This window comes from Oryctolagus cuniculus, chromosome 18 (genome assembly GCF_964237555.1).
Source record: "Oryctolagus cuniculus chromosome 18, mOryCun1.1, whole genome shotgun sequence".
NCBI classification, from domain to species: Eukaryota; Metazoa; Chordata; class Mammalia; order Lagomorpha; family Leporidae; genus Oryctolagus; species Oryctolagus cuniculus.
Genome location: NC_091449.1, coordinates 50,608,011 through 50,635,548, shown reverse-complemented (window position 1 = coordinate 50,635,548; position 27,538 = coordinate 50,608,011). Strand labels below are relative to the sequence as shown.

General features: G+C 45.3%; 1 protein-coding gene across 3 annotated transcripts in view; it reads right to left on the bottom strand.

Moving 5' to 3' along the window:
* Nucleotides 1–27,538, bottom strand: part of LRRC36 (leucine rich repeat containing 36) — a 58,138-nt gene that overhangs the window by 24,767 nt on the left and 5,833 nt on the right. For 2 of the 3 annotated variants that reach the window (XM_002711601.4, XM_008257458.3), the window contains exons 2-6: nucleotides 21,745–21,872; nucleotides 19,858–20,050; nucleotides 18,998–19,094; nucleotides 14,698–14,786; nucleotides 1,456–1,583 (exon numbers count right to left, since the gene is read on the bottom strand). In XM_002711601.4, the coding sequence (XP_002711647.1) occupies nucleotides 1,456–1,583; nucleotides 14,698–14,786; nucleotides 18,998–19,094; nucleotides 19,858–20,050; nucleotides 21,745–21,872 (635 nt within the window). The remainder of the gene's footprint in view (nucleotides 1–1,455; nucleotides 1,584–14,697; nucleotides 14,787–18,997; nucleotides 19,095–19,857; nucleotides 20,051–21,744; nucleotides 21,873–27,538) is intronic. The other variant, XM_008257459.3, reaches the window with a different exon arrangement.

Genomic DNA, 27,538 nt, shown 5'->3' with positions numbered 1-27,538 from the left:
TGGTTGTTGTGGGCATTTAGGAAGTAAACCAACAAATGATAGCTAGCTCACTCTGCCTCTCACTTTTTTTTTAAAGGGTAATTGAGATAGTTTCTAAGTCACTCAAGTACAATTTCAAAAACAAAGAAATTAATTAAGTGCTAACATGTCTTTTTAAAAGGTGATGGTATTGGGCCGGCGCCGCGGCTCACTAGGCTAATCCTCCGCCTAGCGGCGCCGGCACACCAGGTTCTAGTCCCGGTTGGGGCGCCGGATTCTGTCCCGGTTGCCCCTCTTCCAGGCCAGCCCTCTGCTGTGGCCAGGGAGTGCAGTGGAGGATGGCCCAGGTGCTTGGGCCCTGCACCCCATGGGAGACCAGGAAAAGCACCTGGCTCCTGGCTCCTGCCATCGGATCAGCGCGGTGCGCCGGCCGCAGCGCGCTGGCCACGGTGGCCATTGGAGGGTGAACCAACGGCAAAGGAAGACCTTTCTCTCTGTCTCTCTCTCTCACTGTCCACTCTGCCTGTCAAAAAAAAAAAAAAAAAAAAAAAAAAAAAAAGGTGATGGTATTATACAAGAGCACTTCAGAAGTTTGTGAGAAATAGAATTAAAAGATAGATTCTTGGTGCAAAAAATTTTGCAATCCATGCATTGAGTTTTCATAATATGGATTTTCCATGAACTTTTTAAAGACCCCTGTATACTCAAACCATCTTGCTTTTTTAGTAATGTAATCTTAACTATCTAAATTGTGTATTAATAAGAATCTTTGTTTCTTTTCTTTCTCCTGGATACTCTGTGTAATTTCACTGTTAATTTAGCAAAGAAAGGGCAGACAAAGGGAGACAGTGATTGTAACTTATTAGTTATCCTTGTATCATATTCAGTCATACAAATAGGTCTTATATAATGGTTGTATCCCATCTTGCATCATTTATTCATACTGAACCCTTGTTATCTTAAATTCTTTTCCCATCTGGCATGACCTCCACCTTCCCACTGCCCACAGCTGCTGTGCCATCTTTACCCTCTAACTTTTCTGTGATGCTGAAGAGGCACCTTTGAGAAAGCTACCCCTAAGTGTAAGGCTCAGTAATTAAAAGGTAGAGATAGAAAATGTAATAGACAAGGCAATAGGAGATGGAGAAACTGGGTAGAGAAGAGAGATTTTTAAACCAACAAAAAACTGTAATAGTTACATTCCTGTTTGAGGACCGAAATGCCTGCCATAAAATGTGTGAAGTTGTGTGTATAATAGATGATACCTGATAACAGGTAAGTGGGGGAGAAACAAAAAGAAGGCTGCAATTAATAGAGAAGGTAATCTGCATCTTGTCCTGACTTTTCCTTCTAGAGGGTCTAAAATGCTTCCTTCAAACAAGTTCTCTAAGACCTTCATAAATAATTGAGAGTTCACTGAGTTATTTGTATACAGCATTGGCTGGTCAATAGATCAGCAGGAGAGCTATACATTACCTGTGTTCCCAGAGGAAAAGTGCCTGCTTCCTGGTCTGGGGTACCATTGCCTTGGGTTACCAAAGTACTTGCTAGGGAATCCTTTATTTCCCGGTTGGGGAAGGGAATAAAGAGTCCTTTGTTTGAGTCTGTGTTAAGAGAAAAGACGATACAATGAAGTTGTGACCAGACTTCAAAGGCAGTGTGTCTTATAGTATTTTATCAGAAGAAAAGTCACAACACTGGGTGCTAGTTCCGGTGTCACTACTTGCAAAGCATGTGAATTTGGGTAAATGGCTTAACCTTTCTGAATCTCTCACTTCATTTGTAAAACAATGATGACAAAGCTTAAATCACATCTCTCAGGGTTGAGGTGAGGTTAAAATAAGGTAATGGATGTGAAATGGTTTCATAAATTATGAAGTGCTCCATAGAAATTCAGAGGAAGGCATAGAGTATTTTGTACATTTCCTAAGTCAGTAAATTAGGAACCTGACACCAATTCAACAATCTCTAGCCATAGGGGGAGATGCTGGGACTAGATTCACTGGCATGACACATGTCCAGGGCTCTGCATCAATTCATGATTTGAACCAGCCTCTTGACTTGCTCATGGGTAAAAAGAGAAAAAGGTCTCCTAGTGTTTTGTTTGTTTGTTTGCTCGTTAGACAAGTTACTTTAAAATAAAAGGGAAAAACTGAATTCTAGGATTTGGGGGCTTCTTGAGGAAACTGGATGAAAATGAGAGCTTTGCTTTTGTTTAGATTGACTTTTATCCCCAGCAAGATAGCAAGATTGCATAAGATTTAAGACAGTTTCAGAAACTTGGACCTTCTTCAAACAGTATGTTCTGCCAATTTCACCTTCTGGTTCCGGCAACAGAAAGCTGCTATGAGCCAGTGAGAGTGAGGACATAAGTGGAAAAGGGAAATCTTCTGAGAACTAGCCACTTGGGCCATCGGGGGCTCTAAGATGGTTCCCAGTTCTTTTTTTTCTTTATTTTTTTTTTATTTTTGACAGGCAGAGTGGACAGTGAGAGAGAGAGACAGAGAGGGAAAGGTCTTCCTTTTGCCGTTGGTTCACCCTCCAATGGCCGCTGCTGCAGCCGGTGCACCGCGCTGATCCGATGGCAGGAGCCAGGATCCAGGTGCTTTTCCTGGTCTCCCATGGGGTGCAGGGCCCAAGCACCTGGGCCATCCTCCACTGCACTCCCTGGCCATAGCAGAGAGCTGGCCTGGAAGAGGGGCAACCGGGACAGAATCCGGCGCCCCAACCGGGACTAGAACCCGGTGTGCCGGCGCCGCAAGGTGGAGGATTAGCCTATTGAGCCACGGCGCCGGCTCCCAGTTCTTTTTTTAAAAAATATTTATTGATTTATTTGAAAGTCAGAGTTACAGAGAGAAGGAGAGGCAGAGAGAGAGAGAGAGAGAGAGGCAGGCAGGCAGAGAGAGAGAGAGAGAGATCCTCCATCTGCTGTTCACTCTCCAATTGGCCGACAAGGCCAGAGCTGAGCTGATCAGAAGCCAGGAGCTTCTTCTGGGTCTCCCACATGGATGCAGGGCCTCAAAGACTTGAGCCATCTTCTACTGCTTTCCCAGGCCATAGCAGAGGGCTGGATCAGAAGTGGAGCAGCCGGTTCTTGAACCAGTGCCCATACGGGATGCTGGCATTGCAGCCAGTGGCTTTACCTGCTATGCCACAGCGCCAGCCCCATGCTTCCCAGTTCTGAGATGACTCCTAGAACTGAAGTGTCCTACTTCAACATAAGACCCTCTTCCACTAGAACAACTGTCCTCAAAGTGACCAAATTCTCAAACGTCATGCTTTCCGGTTCCTCTCACGGTGGTATGACAGGAAAGAAATTGTTGCGACCTGGCTCTTCACAGAATGATTATTATTATGAATGATTATTTCATTTCAGAACATTTCGCCAACCCAAAAAGAAATCCTACAGCTGTCGCTTCCAATCTTAACCCTCCCTGCTATGCCCTGGAAAACACCAATATAATTTTCGTGTCTATAGATTTACCTATTTTGGTTATTTCATAGAAATGAATCATATAATACTTGAATATGACCTTTTATATCTATATATCTATCTGGCTTCTTTTCACTTAGCATCATGCATTCAAGATGCATTTTGTAGTATGTCTCAGTATTTCATTCCTCTTTATGGCTGAATTATCTTCCTTATATGAATATACCATGGTTTGTTTATCCATTCATCGATCAGTAGATTTTTGGCTATTATGGATAATGCTGCTTTCACTCTTTTTTTTTTTTTTTTTTTTTTTTTTTTTACAGGCAGAGTGGACAGTGAGAGAGAGAGAGAGAGAGGTCTTCCTTTGCTGTTGGTTCACCCCCCAATGGCCGCTGCGGCCGGCGCGCTGCAGCTGGTGTACCGCGCTGATCTGTAGCCAGGAGCCAGGTGCTTCTCCTGGTCTCCCATGGGGTGCAGGGCCCAAGCACTTGGGCCATCTTCCACTGCGCTCCCGGGCCATAGCAGAGAGCTGGACTGGAAGAGGAGCAACCGGGACAGAATCCAGCGCCCCGACTGGGACTAGAACCCGGGGTGCCGGTGCCGCAGGCGGAGGATTAGCCTAGTGAGCCATGGCGCCGGCCTGCTGCTTTCACTCTTTTTTTTTTTTTTTTTTTTTTTTTTTTTTTTTTTTTTTTTTGACAGGCAGAGTGGACAGTGAGAGAGAGAGAGACAGAGAGAGAAAGGTCTTCCTTTGCCGTTGGTTCACCCTCCAATGGCCGCCGCTGCAGCCGGCGCACCGCGCTGATCCTGGCAGGAGCCAGGAGCCAGGTGCTTTTCCTGGTCTCCCATGGGGTGCAGGGCCCAAGCACCTGGGCCATCCTCCACTGCACTCCCTGGCCATAGCAGAGAGCTGGCCTGGAAGAGGGGCAACCGGGACAGAATCCGGCGCCCCAACCGGGACTAGAACCCGGTGTGCCGGCGCCGCAAGGTGGAGGATTAGCCTATTGAGCCACGGCGCCGGCTTGCTGCTTTCACTCTTATGCAAGTTTTTATGTTGGGATAGGTTTCCATCTCTCTTGGGTGTACACCTAGGAATGGGATTGCTAGGTCAAATGGAACTGCCAAACTGTTTTCCAAAGCAGCTATTCAGTTTCACTTTCCCAACAGTGATGTATGAAGGCTCCAAATTCTCCACTTCCTTGCCATCTCTTTTTTAAAATGAGATTTATTTATTTATTGACAGGCAGAGTTAGACAGTGAGAGAGAGAGAGACAGAGAGAAAGGTCTTCCTTTTCCATTGGTTCACCCCCCCAATGGCTGCTCTGGCCGGTGCACTGTGCCAATCTGAAACCAGGAGCCAGGTGCTTCCTCCTGGTCTCCCACACGGGTACAGGGGCCCAAGCACTTGGGCCATCCTCCACTACCTTCCCAGGCCACAGCAGAGAACTGGACTGGAAGAGGAGCAACCGGGACAGAACTGGTGCCCCAACCGGGACTAGAACCTGGGGTGCCAGTACCGCAGGCAGAGGATTAGCCAAGTGAGTTGCGGCACCAGCCTAAAATGAGATTTATTTTTATTTATTTGAAAGACTGAGAGAGAGAGGGAGAGACAAACAGAGGGAAGTCTTCTATCTGCTGCTTCACTCCCCAGATGGCTGCAACAGCTGGGGCTGGGCCAGGCTGAAGCCAGGAGCCAGGAGCTTTTTTTGGGTCTCCCATGTGTGTGCAAGGGCCATCCTCCTCCAGTGCTTTCCTAGGTGCATGAGCAGGGAGCCAGATGGGAAGTAGAGCAGCCAGGACTCGAACTGGCACCAATACGTGACGCCAGTACTGTGGGAGGGGGCTTAACTTGTTGCACCACAGCACTGGCCCTATCATCTATCCTCTTGATTCTAGTCATCCTGGTGGGTGTGAAGTGGTACCTCACTGTGGTTTCTCTCCTTCTTTCCCTCCTTCTCTCCCTCCCTCCTTCCCTTCCTTTCTTCTTTCCCTCCCTCCTTCCTTCTTTCTCTCTCTTCTTCTCTACTCCCTCCCTTCTTTTTTTTTAAAATTTTTAAAAAGATTTATTTTATTTATTTGAAAGACAGAGTTACAGAGAGAGGTAGAGATAGAGAGGGAGGTCTTCCATCCGCTGGTTCACTCCCCAGATGGTTGCAACGGCCAGAGCTGCACTAATTTGAAGCCAGGAGCCAGGAGCTTCTCCCGAGTTTCCCACACGGGTGCAGAGGCCCAAGGACTTGGGCCATCTTCTACTGCTTTCCCAGGCCATAGTAGAGAGCTGGATCGGAAGAGGAGCAGTTGGGACTAGAACCGGTGCCCATATGGAATACCGGCACTTCAGGCCAGGGCTTTAACCTGCTGCACCACAGTGCCAGCCCCCCTCCCTTCCTTTCTAAGATTTATTTGTTTATATGAAAGGTTGAGTAGCAGAGAGAGAGAGAGAGAGAGAGAGAGGGAGACACACACACAATATCTTTCGTCTGCTGGTTCACTCCCTGAATAGCTGCAACAGCAGGGGCTGGGCAAGGCCAAAGCTAGGAGCCTAGAGCTGCATCTGGGTCTCCCAGATGGGTGGTAGCGGCCCAAGTACTTGGACCATCTTCTGCTGCTTGCCCAGGCACGTTAGCAGGGAGCTAGATGGGAAATGGAGCAGCCAGGACTTGAAGAGGCACACTGATATAGGATGCTGGCATCACAAACTGTGGCTTAATCTGCTGCGCCACATGCCAGCCCTCCAAGATAAATTTTAAAGACCAGAAATAACTTGCCTTTCACTAATCTCCAAAAATAAATGAAGCCCTGTTAATCCCCAATGAAAACAACTGAATCCCTGACTTTAAAAATATCAGTGTGTGGTATCTATTTCATACATGATATCATGAAAGGAAATTAACAAAGGTTTTCTTTCCCATCATGAACAGACTGCCTATAACCTTGGGAATCTTAGACACTTTCCCCCTTAAATACTTGTCACATCTTTAATTCAGAAATTTAAGTCTTCTGAATTTTGGACTGCATGGGAAAACACTGTAGGTAACTATACTTAATATTTTGTCTACAGTGTTTTCCCATGCCTTCAAGGATTTAATCAATCCGTGCTTCCTCATCTGCCTTCACATTCCCATTGCCCTACTTAGGACATGTCCCTTTTACCTCCGGCTTGAACTACTGCCGCCAGTTCCTGCCTATCTCGCCGAATCTAGCTTGAGTTACCTAAATCACACACTTAATTACGCCTCCCACCTAAAGCATCATTAATTGTTACCCATGTTCAAGACAGTAAGATGAACGTGATTAGTATTAGAACCTGGCCCCAGCTCCTGCCACAGTCAATCTAAACTGTCACACCTGTCTTTGCTGCTGCTTTCCTCTCTGCTTTGACCCTTTCCCCTCAACTATGCCCAATGAATTCCATTTGAAGGCCCAACTTAAACCTCTCCTGTTTTGTGAAGGCTTTCTCAGGCCCCTGGTGGTAATGTTGCTGCCTCTCCCCCGTGTTCTATATCTCTGCCACAGTTCAGCTCAGACTAGCCTGACTCATGACCTAATTAGCCATGATCAGTCTTTCTGGATTGGGAGTCTATGAAGATCTGCTATCGTATGTTCTCCTTGTTGCCTAGCCCACAACACAGGATCTGCCCAGTAAACAGCACTTCTTTGCTGAATTACTTTCTTTTCCACTATGGCCAAAATGGCTAGTTGCCCCCCACCAACCCCTACATATTCATTATTCCGATCTTAGAACCACCTCCAACAGCCTTAGATTGCCATTATCTTGATTTCAATAGGAGAGGGAAGGGAATTTCCATATTATTTAAGCAACTGTTTTGGAATGTCTCAGCTCTTCAAGTTGATCTTTATCCATCATGAAACTACATCATGGCTAAACCAAGAGATGACAAAACAGATTGAGGCCGGCAGTCGGCTCACTAGGCTAATCCTCTGCCTTGCAGTGCCGGCACACCGGGTTCTAGTCCCGGTCGGGGTGCCGGATTCTGTCTCGGCTGCCCCTCTTCCAGGCCAGTTCTCTGCTGTGGCCCAGGAGTGCAGTGGAGGATGGCCCAAGTGCTTGGGCCCAGTACCCCATGGGAGACCAGGAGAAGTACCTGGCTCCTGCCATCAGATCAGCGCGGTGCGCCGGCTGCAGCATGCTGGCCATTGGAGGGTGAACCAACGGCAAAGGAAGACCTTTCTCTTTGTCTCTCTCACTATCCACTCTGCCTGTCAAAAAAAAAAAAAAAAAAAAAAAAAAAAAACCAGATTGAAATGGTATGGATTTTAATGAGTTTTAAGAAAAGACCTTGACATATCTGCTAGGCAGAGAAATGAGCCACTGAGGGTGACTGTGATCAATTTTTTCTTCACTATTTTAAAATAAGACATTCATTAGGTCAGTATGTTTTAGGTGGTATTCTATTTAAAGGCAACAAGAATTGACTAAACAATGAGCAGGGCCTTTTTCAACTCAGTCTCGGTGTTGTATATGTATCTCAAGCCTTCCTCCCCAACACACCAATGCTCATTATGACCTGTCATACTTCTTACAACTTTCACACAGCTGTTCACACCAACCCCACCACCCAGAATGTGCTGCTACTCCTCCTTTTGGACTGACAGCCTCCAAGGGCTGAGGGCTTTGCTTATGTATCTGCCCAAACCCTTTCCCCACTGCACCAGCATACTCTGGGTTTCTAGCGTGTCATGCCCACCACAGTGTTTCTGAATCTCAGTCGTCTCACAAGCTCTGAGAGTATGAATCAGTTTAAGAAACTACAATTTGAGCCGGCGCCGTGGCTCAATAGGCTAATCCTCCACCTTGCGGCGCCGGCACACCGGGTTCTAGTCCCGGTCGGGGCGCCGGATTCTGTCCCGGTTGCCCCTCTTCCAGGCCAGCTCTCTGCTATGGCCAGGGAGTGCAGTGGAGGATGGCCCAGGTGCTTGGGCCCTGCACCCCATGGGAGACCAGGATAAGCACCTGGATCCTGGCTCCTGCCATCGGATCAGCGCGGTGCGCCGGCTGCAGCGGCGGCCATTGGAGGGTGAACCAACGGCAAAGGAAGACCTTTCTCTCTCTGTCTCTCTCTCTCACTGTCCACTCTGCCTGTCAAAAAAAAAAAAAAACAAAAAAAAAAACAACTACAATTTAAGAAACTAAGTTCAGGGCGATGGTGTTGGGGCATAGCAAGTAAAGCTGCTGCCTGTGGTGCCAGCATCCCATATGGGCTCCAGTTCGTGTCCCTGGCGCTCTTCTTTGGATCCAGCTCTCTGCTATGGCCTGGGAAAGCAGTAGAGGATGGCCCAAGTGCTTGGGCCCCTGCACCTACATTGAAGACCCAGAAGAAGCTCCTGGATCCTGGCCTCAGATTGGCCCAGCTCTGGCTGTTGCGGCCATTTGAGGAGTGAACAAGCAGATGGAAGACCTTTCTCTCTGTCTCTCCCTCTGTCTGTAACTACTTATCAAATAAATAAATCTTTTTTTTAAAGAAACTAAGCATATAAGAAGACATTTATTTATATTTTTTAGAGATTTATTTGTTTATTTGAAAGGCAGAGTTACAGAGAGGCAGAGAGAGATAGAAAGGTCTTTTACCCTCTGATTCACTCCCCACATGGCTGCAACGGCCAGAGCTGCACCGATCCAAAGCCACGAGCCAGGAGCTTCTTCCAGGTCTCCCATGTGGATGTGGAGGCCCAAGGACTTGGGCCATCTTCTACTGCTTTCCCAGTCCATAGCTGAGAGCTGGATCGGAAGTGGAACAGCCGGGACTCAAACCAGCACCTTTATGGGATGCTGGCACTACAGACTGGGGCTTCAACCACAGTGCTGGCCCCAAGAAGACATTTTAAAAAGATTACATTGAAAGACAATCTGGCAGTTTCTGAAAGTTCAACATACTCTTACCACATGATCCAACATGTTCTTTGGTAATTGCCCAAATGAGTTAACAAGTTATATCCACACAAATATCTACACAAGGATGTTTATAGGAATCTTTTCACAACTGCCAAAACTTGGAAGTAGTACATCTAGACAATGGAATATTATTAAGCACTAATAAATGGTGAGATATTAAGTCATGAAGAGACAGAAAGAAACATGAATGGGGCCGGCACTGTGGCACACTGGGTTAACGCCCTGGCCTGAAGCACCGGCATCCCATATGGGCGCCAGTTCTAGTCCTGGCTGCTCCTCTTCCGACCCAGCTCTCCGCTATGGCCTGGGAAGGCAGTACAGGATGGCCCAAGTCCTTGGGCCCCTACACCCATGTAGGAGACCCGGAAGAATCTCCTGGCTCCTGCCTTCGGATCGGCACAGTTCCAGCTGTTGTGGCCAATTGGGGAGTGAACCATCAGATGGAAGACCTCTCTCTTTCTCTCTCTCTTTCTCTCTCTCTCTGCGTAACTCTGACTTTCAAATAAATAAATAAATCTTTAAAAAAAGAAGAAAGAAACATGAATGCACATTGCTAAGTGAAAGAAGCCATCTGAAAAGGTCACATACTGTATGATTCTAACCACATGGCATTATGGAAAAGGCAAAACTATGGACACAGTAAAAAGATCAGTAGTTGCTGGGGGTGTTAGGAAGGAGGAAGGAACTGGTGATTACAGAGGATTCTTAAGGCAAGAAAACTATTCTGTGTTACTGAAATGGTGGATACACATTACTATACATTTTTCTTTCTTTTTTTAAAAGATTTATTTATTCATTTGAAAGGCAGAGTTACAGAGAGGCATAGAGAGGTCTTCTATCTGCTAGTTCACTCCCCAATGGGCCACAACAACCGGAGCTGTGCTGATCTGAAGCCAGGAGCTGCTTCTGGGTCTCCCACATGGGTGCAGGGACCCAAGGACTTGGGCCATCTTTTACTGCTTTCCTAGACTGCAGCAGAGAGCTGGATCAGAAGTGGAGCAGCCAGGACTCAAACCAGTGCCCATATGGGATACTGGCACTGCAGGTGGCAGCTTTACCTGCTATGCCACAGTGCTGGGCCCTATACATTTTTCAAACTCATAGAATGTACAACACCAGGAGTTAACCTAATAGATTTTGGGTGCCCATGCTGTGTCAATGTAGATTCATCAGTGACAATAGAGGTACAATCTGCTGGGGAATTCTGATAGTAAGGGAGGCTGTGTGTAAGTAGATACAGGCTATATAGAACTCTGTATTTTCTGCTCAGTTTTGCTATGAATCTAAAACTCCTAAAAATAGTTCATTTTTTAAAAAAGATGATTACCACATAAGTTTTTTTTTTGCCTTATATCTTTTTAGTATTTTTCCATAACTGCTATCAGACAAAAGCACAAACCTTAGAGTTTCTAACTGCTTGTGGGCCCTGAGATATATCCTGAGCTAAAGGCCCACAGCCCTGCACTTGAGGACTACTGGTCTGTGTTGTCCATTTGACATTTTCATATACAGTGCCTGGATTGTTACTGAGCTCTTTCACAGTCTCTCGTTTTTTCTAACGGTGCTGCAAATGCTTCAGGGGATGTGTGCCTTTTCTGTTTCCAGAGTCCATGTTTCTGCAGATAAGTTATATGAGTTTACAAAAAAATGGAAAATATCTTTGGTCAAGGAATCAAAAACTGTTTCACTAAAACGTATGGACTTTGAGCTGGGTCATGGAGAAAGGCTGGGATTTGATTAAAGCTTTCCGAGCAGAGGGGCATTAGTTTATGGGCAGAGGAGAGTGGTCCAGTTTGACAGGAGTTTTGGGCATTGTGTTTGGGAAGTAAGACATAAGGTTTCAGATTAGGCTGAAAAGATGCATTGTGGCTAGCTTTTAGCCTTGTGTGTGAAGTCCAGGAGTTTAGATGTAATTTAGTTGCTGAGTGGGAGCCACGGGAGCTTTTAAGCAGGCAAGTGTAATGAATGATCACAGGTGTGTTTTAAGAGAATTAATCGGCAGTAACATACAGAATGAACTGAAGGAAGAAGAGATTGAGAAGCAGCATCTTGTAATGGCTAAAAGGACTTTGATGACAGATGGAGCAGAGTTCGCATCCCAGCTCTGCCACTTACTGTTAGCTAGGGCAAGTTCTTTCATCTCTTTGGATCTCAGTTTTCTCATCTGTAAAAAACACCTTCAAGAGCCGGCGCCGTGGCTCAATAGGCTAATCCTCCACCTTGCGGCGCCGGCACACCGGGTTCTAGTCCCGGTTGGGGCGCCGGATTCTGTCCCGGTTGCCCCTCTTCCAGGCCAGCTCTCTGCTATGGCCAGGGAGTGCAGTGGAGGATGGCCCAGGTGCTTGGGCCCTGCACCCCATGGGAGACCAGGAAAAGCACCTGGCTCCTGGCTCCTGCCAGGATCAGCGCGGTGCGCCGGCTGCAGCGGCGGCCATTGGAGGGTGAACCAACGGCAAAGGAAGACCTTTCTCTCTGTCTCTCTCTCTCACTGTCCACTCTGCCTGTCAAAAAAAAAAAAAAAAAAAAAAAAAAAAAAAAAACACCTTCAAGGTTGTTGTGAGGATTAAATGAAGTAATGGACAGTGCTAGGCCCAGAGTTCACATGTAGTAATTGATGGCTGGTAAGCTTGTCTGTTAAGAGACTATTAAGAGGGACCAGCACTGGGGCCAGAGCTGTGGTACAGTGGGTTAAAGCCCTGGCCTGAAGCGCTGGCATCCCATATGAGTGCCGGTTCTAGATCTGCTGCTCCTCTTCCCATCCAGCTCCCTGCTATGGCCTGGAAAAGCAGTGGAAGATGGCCCAAGTGCTTGGGCCCCTGCACCCATGTGGGAGACCTGGAGGAAGCTCCTGGCTCTGGATCAGTGCAGCTCTGGCCGTCGCAGGCATCTGGGGAGTGAACCAGCAGATGGAAGACCTCTCTCTCTGTCTCTACCTCTACCTTTCTCTGTAACTCTGTCTGTCAAATAAATAAATAACTCTTTAAAAAAGAGAAAGGGAGGCTGGTTAACCACAGATCATACTGTAGGGTATGAACATTCGCTGGGCTTTAGAGGAGTGGCATTAGATTCCAGCGATTCCAAACTTGGGAAATAGAAACATTGTAGTATCACTGACAGAGCAGTTGAGGGCTGGTTTGTTAATCTGTGTGTTTTGTGGTTTTGGGGGGAAACATTTAGCTTGAGTGACTGGAAAGTTCTATAGTGTGATCCCAGATGTCTATTACCACATGGTCAGTGGAAGTGGAGGAATGGGGCAGAGAGACACTGGCACAGGTCATCAAAGCTAGACCAACATATTTAGGATATGAGAAAATAATATACAATGAATATGAATAAATAATAACCTTATTCATTTATAAGTAAAACTGTGGAAATAAATGAGACCATACAGGGTAAAGAGTAGAGAAAGGTGAAGATATAGATGGGGTATGCTTATTTTGGGAGTATGGGAAGAGAGCAGCCTTTGGAAGAGTCAAAGATTACAGGTGAGAATAGGAAGCCGATCCAAATCAGTGATGGTTCCCAGCCTGCTGGAAATGATTGACAGGAAAGCACTATTTTAAGCAACTGAGCTAGTGGGAACTGTTGTCCAGAAAGTTTCCTCCTATCCTGAGACATGACCATTAGCAAGGCCTAACCACTTTAACCATATTGGATTACCAATAGTGCGTAGGGCCATACTCCCCGGGGATCTAAGGCCAAACACAATTTTCAGTGGAGAACAAAGCTCTTTAACGTTTCAAAGTAGCAAAAGAAATTTCATATTAAAAAAAAATCCAGGCAACAGCTGGAGTTTCTGAGACCTTTAGAAATGGGCCCTCTGCCTGGGAAAGCAGTTTGTTCTCAGTGCAAGAGTGAGCTTGAAGACCTGCTCTAACTCACTGGGGAATCTGTGTGTGTGTGGCTGTGATAAGACATAAATGACATCTAACAGCTCATGCAAAAAGGCACAAATTATGCTCCAGTGTATTTTTCCCTGTCTGCAGATGGGTATATAAATAGTTATAACAAAAAACAACAAACAAACAAACAAAAAAACTGAGGCTGTATACCAGAGCTTCACTGGGATTCTCTCTAGGGGATGAGTTTATGGGGGATTAAAATGTTTTTCTTCAAGCTTTTTAGTATTTTTCAAAAATATTACAACAGAATTGCATCTCATAAAATAGAAAAAAGTAAAGCAAAGCTACTCATACTCCTATCAGTTATGTGCACTGAGACATCCAAGAAAGAAAATTAAAATCATACCTCATTATGACTTATTTTACTATGAAAAAGTGTGAAAATGACTTGTCAATAAACGTCCATATGGATAGGTAAGGGAATCAGGAAAACAAAACACTGTAATCCTTAATGACTAAGCTAAAGAGCCTGTTCATTAAAGCTATAGCTGAGATTTTAGGAGTTGATTTTCAGAGTTTATATATATTTTATAGAACCTTCAAAGGAACAGAGACCTTGAGGCAAAAGTTTTCTCAAGTAAAAAGTCACCTGATTTGCCTGATACGAGAGAGCCAGGTTAACCCAAAGAACACATTTCTGGTGGAAAGTTTTCTCCTAGCCTGTGGCATGACCACTTTTTTTTTTTTTTAAGATTTATTTATTTATTTGAAAAGCAGAGTTATAGAGAGGCAGAGGCAGAGAGAGAGAGAGAAAGAGGTCTTCTATCCCTGGCTCACTCCCCAAAAGACAACAGCTGGAGCAATGCCGCTCTGAAGCAAGGAGCCAGGAGCCTCTTCTGGGTCTCCCACGCAGGTCCAGGGGCCCAAGCACTTGGGCCATCTTCCACTGCTTTCCCACGCTATAGCAAAGAGCTGGATTGGAAGTGGAGCAGTAGGATTCAAACCAGCACCCATATAGGATGCTGGCACTGCAGGCAGCGGCCTTACCCACTATGCCATAGCACCAGCCGACCACTTCAATCACAGTGCATTACCAACAGTGATTACAGGAAATAGCATAAACATGAGATTCTGCAGCTACAAAGGTTCTTGGTGGGGAGCCCAGGAGGCCTAGGGTGTGAGCTACTTTGATGCAGAGTCCTCTGCTCTGACTAGTGAAATCAATCACCTCAGAAATATCTAGGGGGCTGTGGGAGCTGGCAATGTAATTTTGGGTTGCATTAATGATGCAAAGTGACACAAATGAAAGTGAACTCTGAGTATAGCTTGTTTTTTGAAGGGTTCTGGCTTAGACCTGCTGAACATGGTCCTCCTGGTGCTAGCAGTGAGAGGAAGAAGGGAAAATATGGCCAGCAAATCTTACCCTTGCTTTCCTAACTAGTCTATCTTCAGCTTATCCAAGATTGGCTGTGAAGCTGAGATAGCTGACATCGTAAACATTTTATGATTATAGAGAGAAAGCTTACCTGTTTCAATCCTGGTGTCCACATCAGCACTGGCCTTAGATGGAGAGCTCTCATCTGCCACACAGTTTGTCATTGTCTTCTCCCTGGAGCTGCCACATATTAGAATTTATTTAAAACTTAAGGCATCCTTATCATTTTTCCCAAATGCTCTATAACATATTAATTTAACAATGTTTCACAAATTTTTCAGTTAAAGCCTTTTTTAAAGTCATAATATTTGCACAGTTCAGCCTTTAAAGTGTGAAAGCAAGAAGATTCAGAACTTTGATATTTTGTCTTTTTTAATATTTATTTATTTATTTGAAAGTCAGCATTACACAGAGAGAGGAGAGGCAGAGAGAGAGAGAGAGGTCTTCCATCCGATGGTTCACTCCCCAGATGGTTGCAATGCCCAGAGCTGTGCCGATCCGAAGCCAGGAGTTTTTTCCGGGTCTCCCACATGGGTGCAGGGGTCCAAGGACTTGGGCCATCTTCTACTGCTTTCCCAGGCCATACCAGAGAGCTGGGCAGGAAGTGGAGCAGCCGGGTCTCGAACCAGCACCCATATGGGATGCCAGCGCTTCAGGCCAGGGCTTTAACCCACTGCGCCACAGTGCCGGCCCCCTAATATTTTGTCTTATTGACATAAGCTAAGGTCTGAATGACTGAAGGTGTAAGATACTTTGTTTTAAATGATAATACTCATAGCTGTAGTACAGAAGGGAAGTTTCTGCTGCCAAAAATTACAGTGGCACTGACTGTAACCACTACTAGGAAAACAGACAAGTAAGGTAAGTATTTGCACTTGACTAAGGTAGGTACCTTAAGAAATACAATAAATTCAGGAAGCCTAGAATGCCAGGTTCTTTACGCTCATTTTATTTACACATAAAAACTTTTCATTAGCTATTATTTCTATTTTGTATGTAGGGGGAATTGGGACTCAAAGATTTTTTTAAAGATTTTATTTATTTATTTGAGAGGTAGTCACAGACAGTGAGAGGGAGAGACAGACAGAGAGGTCTTCCCTCCATTGGTTCACTCCCCAGATGGCCGCAATGGCTGGAGCTGTGCTGATCTGAAGCCAGGAGCCAGGTGCTTCCTCCAGGTCTCACTTGCAGGTGCAGGGGCCCAAGGACTTGGGCCACCTTCTACTGCTTTCCCAGGCCATAGCAGAGAGTTGGATTGGAAGAGGAGCAGCCGGGGCTAGAACTGGCACCCATATGGGATGCCAGCACTGCAGGCGGAGGACCAACCCACTGTGCCACAGCGCCGGCCCCCCAAAGATTTTTTTTAAAGATTCATTTATTTATTTGCAAATCAGAGTTAGAGAAGGAGAGGCAGAGAGAGAGAGAGGTCTTCCATCTGCTGATTTACTCCCCAACTGGCCACAACAGCTGGAGCTGTGCTGATCTGGAGCCAGGAGCTTCTTCTGGGTCTCCCACGTGGGTGCAGGGGCCCAAGGATGTGGGCCATCTGCTACTGCTTTCCCAGGCCATAGCAGAGAGCTGGATTGGAAGTGGAGCAGCCAGGTCTCGAATCAGCGCCCAAATGGGATGCCGGCACTGCAGGTGGTGGCTTTACCCGCTATGCCACAGTGCTGGCCCCTCAGAAAGATTTTTAAAGAAACTTCACTCGAGGTGGATGCTGTGGCACAGTAGGTTAAGTACCTGCTAGGGATGCCTGCATCCTGTGTCAGATTGCTAAATGTGAGTACCAACTACTGAGCTTCTAATCCGGCTTCCTGCTAATGTGCCTGGGAGGCAGCAGATGATTGTTCAACGTGAGACCCTGCTACCCATGTGGGATACCTGGATGGAGTTCCTGGCTCCTGGCTTTGGCCTAGCTGCTGCTGCCATTTGGGGAGTAGGCAAACAGACAAAGGATCTCTCGCCTCTCCTCCCTTCCCCACCCCTTCTGTCCTGTCCCCTTTCCCTCCCCACCACCCTGACACCCTGCCCTTCAAATAAATAAATGTTAAAAAAAAACAAACAATTTATTCTGGAGAAGAACAGAAGAATGTTGGGGATATGTTCATAATAGCATGTTTAATTAAAAATTAAATGTATAGGGAGCATATAGATTAAACTACACACGCACATGCATATGTACACAACATACATACACATACACCAAACTAGAATATTTATGATTATTAGCATTTAATTCTGGGTGGGAGGATTATGAGTTACCTATTTTATTCCTGTGTACTTTTCTGTACTTTCCAAATTCTCAACAGTAAGCGTGTATTTACTCTTGCCATCAGAAAAAATTAACAGATACATCTACATGTGTCTGTAGCACACTGATGTCCAGAAGGATGTACATCAGACATTGCAAGCAGTTAATTCTTGGCTGGATATGGAGTGTTTCTCACAATTTTTAGTGAACTTTACTGTTCTTTTTTTTTTTTTACAGGCAGAGTGGACAGTGAGAGAGAGAGACAGAGAGAAAGGTCTTCCTTTGCTGTTGGTTCACCCTCCAATGGCTGCCACGGCTGGCGCGCTGCGGCCGGTGCACCGCGCTGATCCGAAGGCAGGAGCCAGGTGCTTCTCCTGGTCTCCCATGGGGTGCAGGGCCCAAGCACTTAGGCCATCCTCCACTGCACTCCCTGGCCACAGCAGAGAGCTGGACTGGAAGAGCAGCAACTGGGACTAGAACCCGGCTCCCATAAGGGATGCCAGAGCCGCAGGCGGAGGATTAACCAAGTGAGCCATGGCGCCGTCCCAATAGTATTATGTTTTTAATTATCTTTGAATATCTTATGTATTTGCTTGGGACATAATGGTATGTTATTTGAGGCTGGCACTATGGTGTAGTGGGTAAAGCCACCACCTGCAGTGCTAGTATGCCATACGGTTGCTAGTTCCAGTCTTGGCTGCTCCACTTCTAATCCAGCTCCCTGCTAATCCACCTGGGAAAGCTGTGGAAGATGGCCCAAGTGCTTGGGCCCCTGCACCCATGTGGGAGACCCGGAAGAAGCTCCTGGCTTCAGGCTGGCCCAGTTCCAGTTGTTGTGGCCATTTGGGAAATGACCCCGTGGACAGAAGATATCTCTCTGTATAACTCTGCCTTTCAAATAAATAAATCTTTAAAAAATAAATAAATAAAAAAATAAATAAAAACTTATTTCAGACCAGAGCCGCAGCTCACTAGGCTAATCCTCTGCCTGCGGCGCCGGCATACCAGGTTCTAGTCCCGGTTGGGGCGCCGGATTCTGTCCCGGTTGCCCCTCTTCCAGTCCAGCTCTCTACTGTGGCCCAGGAGTGCAATGGAGGATGGCCCAAGTGCTTGGACCCTGCACCCGCATGGGAGACCAGGAGAGGCACCTGGCTCCTGCCATCGGATCAGCGCTGTGCGCCAGCTGCAGCGGCCATTGGGGGGTGAACCAACGGAAAAAAGGAAGACCTTTCTCTCTCTCTCTCTCTCTCACTGTCCACTCTGCCTGTCAAAAAAAAAAAAAAAAAAAAAAAAAAAAGAGCCAGAGAGAGAGTGAGGCAGAGAAAAAGCTTCCTTCTGTTGGTTCACTCCAGAAATGCCCACAATAGCAAAGGCAGGGCTAAGCCAAAGCCAGTGCCAATCCGAAGCCAGGAGTCAGGAGCTTCTTACAGGTCTCCCACGTGAGTGCAGGGGCCCATGGACTTGGGCCATCTTCTACTGCTTTCTCAGGCTATAGCAGAGAGCTTGATCAGAAGAGGAGCAGTTGGGCCTCCAACTGGCTCCCATATGGGATGCTGGTGCTTCAGGCCAGGGCTTTAACCTGCTGCGCCACAGCGCCAGCCCCACCTCTCTTTTTTTTAAAAGCAGGGTTTTGGGATAGAAAATACGGTACCTTCTGTTGATAAGATTTTAGTAACAAGAAACGGAAAAATCTACCATTTGTATACTTTAGTGTCTCAAGATCTGTTTCCTCTTTGTTTTATATAGAAATGCTTCCCTCCCTTTCCGTGCCCAACTTATCTTCTAACAACCCTGCCCAGGGAAGTGTAATCCCTCTAATTCAATAGGAAAAGACTACGTACTGATTGGTAACTTTACCAAGACAGGCTGGTCAGCATTTACAGGGACAGGTTATCTCACTGTCTCCCTATCTACAAGCTGCAAGCACAACTCTGGAGAATTTACAATGATTACATTCAAAGCAGACCCAATACTTCAAGAAAGCAGGAATGAGGGCCAGATTCTCAGCCCTTTTATCCCTGATCTGAGGATAATTACGACTTACCAGAGGTTTCTGTGGGAAAATGAAGAAAGTGAAGCAGGAATTCACTGCGACCTTCATTAAGAACCAAACAAAAAGATTACATAAAAACCTTCTTACCTTTTCTCCACCTCTAAAAGAAAATTTTCACTGTTGCCCAACTGACTGAAATGCAGCTTTGCAGCTTTCCTCTCACTTTCACGTACGGTTCGGTCATCTGGAGGCAAAAATTGTGATCTGAGCATGTTTCTTTTTTTTGGAGTGGGTCAGAAAATAGTATTTACAGAGGAAAATAATTAGAGAGCAGTCTTATCTTTGTGTGTTAGAGAAAGGTCACAAAATAATGCTATTATGTTGTCCCAGGAGCCGGCAGTAACTCCGGGAGACTAAGGGATGTCATAGCAACAACTGCCACATAGGAAAGCAGAGCTTGGACAGCAAACAACCCAAAGGGCCGGGCAACAGGGCTGACAGTCGCACCATTTTCTGAAAGAGCTCTCCTAGGTTCCCTACAATGACTTTCCTAGGGAAATCAAATTCCAAATCAACAAGAAATGTATACTCAACACTAAAATCATAAGGAAATGTAGACCCATTCATTTGAAGAGACAGTTATTCTTGGCCAACTCAGCTCCAAGGAGCTGCTGTATTATCTGTCTATTGCTAACACAGTTGTAAGGCTGGGGCACCTGGAAAAAATAAGTCTCAATCTGGAAATTTTGCATTGAAGAGGAAGTGGTGGTGAAACCATCAGCTGAAGAAAACTAAAGCTGGAAGTAACTGATAAAATCATAGATTGTCATTCAACAAACAATAAAGGGACTCGTCATACATCCTGCCAACACAAAAGAGTTACCTAAATATTGACTAATAAACAAAGATATCCTGCCAGTGCACACTCCGGGCCAACATCCAGAGGTTAAGCGGCAGCTGATTTAAAGGAAGATTCTGGGGCAAGGAACAGAAGAGGAGGGTCTCACCCAGTTTCTCCAGAGTTTGTAGCGTGTACACAGCAAAGAGCCTGTAATCTGTATCTTTCCTTACAACAGGATTGAGTCTCAAATCTAGTTCTTTGAGGAAGGGTAAAGGCTGCAGGCGGGACACCTCCACTAATGAAGGAATGTTGTTATAATATAAATTCAGGTCTTGCAGTGAACATAAATACTGGATGCCCTGCAAGGAAAAGACCACGTTATGAAACTGCATGTTGGTGAGGACTGGGAATTTCAAAGACAAAGGCAGAAATACATCTGTTACTTTGCATCCTCACACCGAAAGGGCAGGATTGAGTTTCCCTTCAGCTGCTTAAGAATATGAGTATTACAGCCTGTGTACCCTGGGAATTCTAGGTATTAAATAATTCACATCTTCAGTATGTTTCTTCCTTACAAAATCTGACATTTAAACAGCAGCAGCCAGTCCTCCGTTTCTGTTGGCTCCCTAATAGCTCTCCCAGTCTAGTTCTTCCCAGTGGCAGCAGGGTTACTTCAGCCTTTCTCACCCCTACCCCAGCCAGTGTCTTGACCCACTAAGGATCTCAATTTGTAAGAGGTAAGAAGGTAAGACAAAGAGCTGGTTCTGGTGGAGGAGGACATGGTGGTTAAAAAAAAAAAGTGTGTGTGTGTGCGTGTGTGTGGTGTCCTCCTATCTCAATGCCTTACCTACAAAGTCAGTGGACTGTCTGGGGAAACAAAGTATCTTCAAGTCCTCCCTCTTGGACTAGTAGGGGACCCCTTGTCCTTGTTTTCCCTTTCAGAGTCTTTGCCATCATGCAAGCTCTGCATCCTTGCTAGAAATGTTCTCCCCTGTTCAGGTTTCTCTATTTGTGGATTTAGCGAGCCAACCCTTCCACTTAAGTGGCAGCAGAACAATCAGGACTAGGAAACTCAAGAGGAAAAGCTGCAGTTTCCCTCCTCTACTGAAACCTGCCATTGACAATAATTACTTAATTTTCATGCTTGAACTTGTTAGTTGCTTTTGCTCAAAACGTCTACATATGCATATAATCACACACTTTCAGCGCTAAAAAGTATTGCTATAAAAGGACTCTGACAATGGGGCAGGTGTTGTGGCATAGCAGGTGAAGCCACTGCCTGTGACACTGGCATCCCTCACGGGTGCTGGTTTGTGTCCTGGCTGCTCCAATTCCAATCCAGAAAGCTCCCTGCTAATGGCCTGGGCTCCATCACTGTTGGTTTCCCAAAGAAAAGCACTGACATTTTGATAGGCAAAGATGGAAACATGTGTTGGGGTCCTGCACAAAGGAAACAAACTCCCATCTCCGTGCGCACTTTTACGTTTGCAGAGGCTCTGTGTGTGTTTGCTGGTCCTCTAAACACAGTGCTCAAGCTGTTCCCTCCTCCTTTCCTGTGCTGCCCTTTGCATCACCATCCCCTGACCTGGAAATATTTCTTTTTCTTTTCAGACTATCATTTCCTCCACCTCCTAGAAGCAACCCCCAGTAACAGCACAGGTGGGTCTTTCTTCACTGCAAGCCCCTGGGTGTATCCCCAGGCCCCACCCAGCCCTACTAAGTTAGATCACCTCTCAGGGTAGAGACCAAGAATCTGTACTTTCATAAGTACTCCTCAAAATTTTTGAACACACATTAAAATTCTTACTATTGCCCTAGACCGTGATAGCTTAATATAGCTTTCCATGGGTATAAAAGGAATTTTCCTCAATATTTTATAATCAATAACTTTAAACACAGAACAAAGCTGAAAGAAATTTATAAGTAAATAATAAATTAAGAAACTTTAAAAGGGAGACCCTATACTCCCCAGGCTGTTACTATCTATCACCTATTTCTTTATAACAAAAAATAAATTGGGCTGATCTGGCTGGTCATAGAGTATAGAATTTACCTTTAGGCTAGTGATCAAATTCCTTGATAAATCTAAAGATCGAAGATTTTTAAAGTTTCTGAAGGCATCACCAATGGAATGGATTTTTCCAGCATAAGATCCCTGCAATGAAAGAGACTCCACCAGTTCTGAAAAGAGATCATCAGTAGATACATTACCATCTCTGCTTAGATAAACAGCAGAGTGTCACTGAAAGTCGGCCTTCCTTCCTCCCTTATCCCATTTGTAAAAGGCCCTAGATCCAAGGCTCATAAAATCAGATATCCTTGTAAAAGCAGATATTTGATCTAATATCATGATAACCAAACCTTAGCTTTATAGAGCCCTTCAGTTTTACCAATTATCCTGAAGGATGTAGTGAAAGTCTCCAAAAGTTCTCAGAACATAATTAAAAAATAAATTCAGCAATACCACTGCTAGGATTTATTCTTCCAGATAACACAACATTTTCCAAGGGTGTATAATTTATAGTACAGGGATGTCAACTTCAGAAAGATTTTAAGATAGAAAAAAAACTTTAAGATAGAAAAACTGCCATCAAAGAGCCTGTCAGTAGAAAGGTAAAGTAGCCAGCCTAAATGACAGTACATCAATACAGAGGACAATGTACTAGATCTGTGACCTTGTAAAGGTCACGTAATATCTCTGTGCATCAGTTTCTTTATCTGTAAAATAGAGATAATAACAGTATTTAACTCATAAGGTGTTATAAAGATTAAATTAAAATACATACAAAACTTACAATGGTACCTGGCACATTCTAAGTGCCAGGCAAGTGCTAATGCTGTTAGACAGGCACTGAAAAGAATGTGGCAGATCTGGGCTGGCGACACGGCTCACTAGGCTAATCCTCCGCCTAGCGGCGCCGGCACACGGGGTTCTAGTCCTGGTCAGGGCGCCGGATTCTGTCCCGGTTGCCCCTCTTCCAGGCCAGCTCTCTGCTGTGGCCAGGGAGTGCAGTGGAGGATGGCCCAAGTGCTTGGGTCCTGCACCCCATGCGAGACCAGGAGAAGCACCTGGCTCCTGCCTTCGGACCAGCGCGGTGTGCCGGCTGCGGCGGCCATTGGAGCATGAACCAACAGCAAAAGGAAGACCTTTCTCTCTCTCTCTCTCTTTCTCTCTCACTGTCCACTCTGCCTGTTAAAAAAAAATGTGGTAGATCTGCAGATACTCATATGTAATGATGTCTAAGACATTATGTGATTGAAATATGCAAACACACACATATATAATGTGTAACTGTGGTTTTTTAAAAATAATCTCTTAATTCTACTTTTCCACAAACATTTTTTAAAGATTTATTTATTTATTTGAAAGAGTTACACAGAGAAGAAGAGACAGAGAGAGAGAGGTCTTCCATCCTCTGGTTCACTCCCCAGATGGCTGCAATGGCTGGAGCTGCGCCGATCCGAAGCCAGGACCTAGGAGCTTCCTCCAGGTCTCCCATGTGGGTGCAGGGGCCCAAGAACTTGGGCCAACTTCTATGGCTTTCCCAGGCCATAGCAGAGAGCTGCACAGGAAGTGGAGTAGCTGGGACTCGAACCAGTGCCCGTATGTGATGTCAGCACTGCAGGCAGCGGTTTTACCAGGTATACCACAGCACCAGCCCCCGTAACTGTTTTTTTTTTTCTTTGACAGGCAGAGTTAGACAGTGAGAGAGAGATAGATAAAGGTCTTCCTTTTTCCGTTGGTTCACCCCTCAAATGGCCGCCGATCCGAAGCCAGGAGCCAGGTGCTTCTCCTGGTCTCCCATGCGGGTGCAGGGCTCAAACACCTGGGCCATCCTCCACTGCCTTCCCTGGGCCACAGCAGAGAGCTGGACTGGAAAAGGACCAACCAGGACAGAATCTGGCACCCCAACCGGGACTAGAACCCGGTATGCCGGCACCGCAGGCGGAGGATTAGCCTAGTGAGCCGTGGCGCCGGCTACGTAACTATGTTTTAAAGAAAAATATATACACTTATGTGTATGTTTGAGAGGGCAGAATTAGAGAATCAACTAGATTTCTGAAACAAGGAGAATCTCAAAATTTCTAATAGGAACTTACTGGCAAGTGTGGGTGACCAAACACCAATGACCAAAACTAGAAGGAGGTTCCACAGGATGCAGTTTGCAGGTGAGTGCCAGGACTGCATGGAAAGTTCTTAAAGTGCTGCAGCAGTCTGGGCCATATAAACACTTAAAAGTTATAAACTGAATATCCTGTTGAAGACAAGACCTATCTCAGGGCAGAATCTACACAAAACGGAACAGGGACAATAGATGCAAATTAAAGATAGCTCCAGGTACATTTGGGGAGGAAAGCAGATGGCAGATGTCAGGAAAGCTGTCATATCTGTGACTGTTTTGTGAACACAACAGAGAAAGGAGCTCCAAAACCTTGAAAATAGAAAAACTACTGACCCTTCATTAGGAAAATGCAAATCAAAACCACAAAATACCACTTCACATCCACTAGGATGGTTATAATAATAATTTTAAAACATGGGGAAGGTTTTGCATTGGTGAGAATGTTGAGAAATTGGAAACTTCTTATGTTGGGGAGACAATGTAGGACTAGTGTAGCTGCTATGGAAAATGGTCTGGCAGTTCCTCAGTAAGATAAATACAAAATTACCATATGACCCAGCAATTCTAATCCTAGGAATAAAGCCAAAAGTATTGAAAATAAGTGTTCAAGCAAAAATGTATAAACAAATGTTCATTCCACCATTAACCACAATATCCAAAGGCAGAAACGACTCAAATGTCCACCAACAGATGTGTGTATAAGCAAAATAAAGAATATACGCAAAATGGAATATTGGTCATAAAAAGGAATGATGTCCCAACAAGTTATTTCATAGATATCAACAGACTCACTCTAAAGCTTATAGAGAAAGACAAAAGAGCCAGAATAACCAACATGAAGAAGAGGAACTCAGAGGATGCTATTACTAAACTTTCAATTTTATCACTGAGCTACGATAATCAAGACAGTGTGGTGATGGGGGGAAAAAAGACAACAAATATAACAGAATAGAGAAACCAGAAATATATTCTCACAAATATGGTGAGCTGGTCGTTAACAAAGGAGCAAAAGGTGATTCTATGGAAAAAGGATAGTATTTCAATAAATTATGCTACAACAACTGGATTTCTACACACACACACACACACACAGACTTAAATACAGACAAATTTTCACAAAAAAATCAACTCAAATTAGATCATAAACCTAAATGTAAAATACAAAACTGAATCTGGAGCAGATGTTTGGGCAGTGGGTAAGCTGCTGCTCGGGATGCTTCTGTCCCACTGCGGAGTGCTAGTTAGGGTCCAGCTGCTCTGCTTCTCACCAACTTCTTGTCAATGTTTTCAGGGAGGCACAGATGATGGCTCAAGTGTTTGGGCCCCTACCACTCATGTAGGAGACCTGGATAGAGTTTTGAGCTCTTGGCTTTTGTGCCTGGCCCAACCCTGGCTGTTGTGGGCATTTAGGAAATGAACCAGCAGGTAGAAGATCTCTCTCTGTCACTCTACTTTCAAGTAGATGAAAAACAGACAAACACGGGGCTAATGCTGTGGCACAGCAGGTTAAACCACAGCCTGCAGTATCAGTATTCTATATGAGTACAGGTTCAAGTTCCAGCTGCACCACTTCTGCTCCAGCTCCTTGCTAATGTGCCTGGGAAAGCAGTGGAATATGGCCCAAGTCCTCTGCTCCTGCACCCACGTGGGAGACCCAGAAGAAGCTCCTGGCTTTGACCTGATACAGTCCTGGCCCTTGCAGCCAATTGGGGAGTGAACCAGCTGGATGGAAGATCTCTCTGTCGTTCCTTCTCTTTTAACTCTACTTTCCAAATAAGTAAATCTTTTTAAAAATGAATGTTTACTCTACATTGGTTTGGTCTGTTGGGCACAGTGCAGGTACCCAGTCCAAATCCATAATCTCCCACAAATTATAACAAACTGTAAATTTTCTATAAAATAACACAGCAGAAAATCTAGGTGACCTTGGGTTTGGCAATGAGCTTTTAATATAACACCAAAAACATGATCTGTGACAGAAAAACAAACTTGAGAGGTTGGGCTCCATTAAAATTTAAAGTTTTTGCCTTACAAAAGACACTTAAAAAACAAGCCACAAACGGGGAGAAAATATTTACAAAACATATTATCTGGTGAAGAACTAGTATCCAAAATATACAAAGAACCCTTAAAATACAGCAAAAAGAACACAATCCAATTGAAAAATGGGGAGAAGATCTGAACAGACATTACACCAATACAAGATAAACACATGGCAAACATACATGAAAAAGACCCAAGCTTGTAAGTCATTTGGAAATTACAAGTTGAAACAATGACCACTGCTCCACAGTTATTAGAATGGCCAAAATCCAAAACAGTGACAATGCTAAATGTTGAGGATGTGGAGTGACAGGGACTCTTCATTCATTGCTGGTAAGAATGCAAAATGGTTCAGCCAGCTTACAAAACAGATTGGCAGTTTCTTTTTCTTTTTTTTTTTTTTTTTTTTTTTTTGACAGGCAGAGTGGACAGTGAGAGAGAGAGACAGAGAGAAAGGTCTTCCTTTGCCGTTGGTTCACCCTCCAATGGCCACCGCGGCCAGCGCGCTGCGGCCGGCGCACCGCGCTGATCCGATGGCAGGAGCCAGGAGCCAGGTGCTTCTCCTGGTCTCCCATGGGGTGCAGGGCCCAAGCACCTGGGCCATCCTCCACTGCACTCCCTGGCCACAGCAGAGAGCTGGCCTGGAAGAGGGGCAACCGGGACAGAATCCGGCGCCCTAACCGGGACTAGAACCCGGTGTGCTGGCGCCGCAAGGCGGAGGATTAGCCTAGTGAGCCGCGGCACCAGCCAGATTGGCAGTTTCTTAAAACACTCAACGTATCTTACCAGATGGTCTGGTGCTCCTGTCTCTTGGTATTTACTACAGTGACTTGAGACTTTACATCCATACAAAAACCTACATTCAAACATTTATTCATGGTAGTTTTATTCATAATTGTCAAAACTTGGAAGAAATCAAGATATCCTTCATGGTACATCCACGAAGTAGAATATTATTCAGCAAAAAAATGAACAGAGTCATCAAGCCATGAAAAAATAAAGATGAACTTTAAATACTGCTGGGGCCGGCATTGTGGCATAGTGGGGTAAGCCACCTGCAGTGCCGGATCCCATACGAACAACAGTTCGAGAACTGGCTGCTCCACTTCTTATCTAGCTCCCTGCTAATGCACCTGGGAAAGCAGCAGAAGATGGTTCAGGTCTCTGGGCCCCTGCACCCATGTGGAAGACCCGGAAGAAGCTCCTGGCTTCAGTCTAGCATCGCCCTGGCTGTTGTGGCCATTTGGGGAGTGAAAAGTGGATGGAAGATTTCTCTCTCTCTCTCTTTCCCTCCTCTCCCCCCGCCAACTCTGCCTTTCAAATAGATAAAATAAATGTTAAAAAAATTACACACTGTAAGTAAAAGAACTCAGTCTGCAAAAGTTACAGAAGAGACCTTCAAAAACTTCATAGAAAAACAGAATTATTAAGTATGAGTTTATTTGGTACAAAAGCTTTTTGGCAGGGCCAGTGCCGTGGTGCAGTAGGTTAATATTCCACCTGCAGGGCCAGTATCCCATATGGGCGCTGGTTCTAGTCCCGGATGCTCCTCTTCTGATCCAGCCCTCTGCTATTGTCTGGGAAAGCAGTAGAAGATGGCCCAAGTCCTTGGGCCCCTGCACCTGTGTGGGAGACCCGAAAGAAGCTCCTGGCTCCTGGCTTCAGATCAGCGCAGCTCTG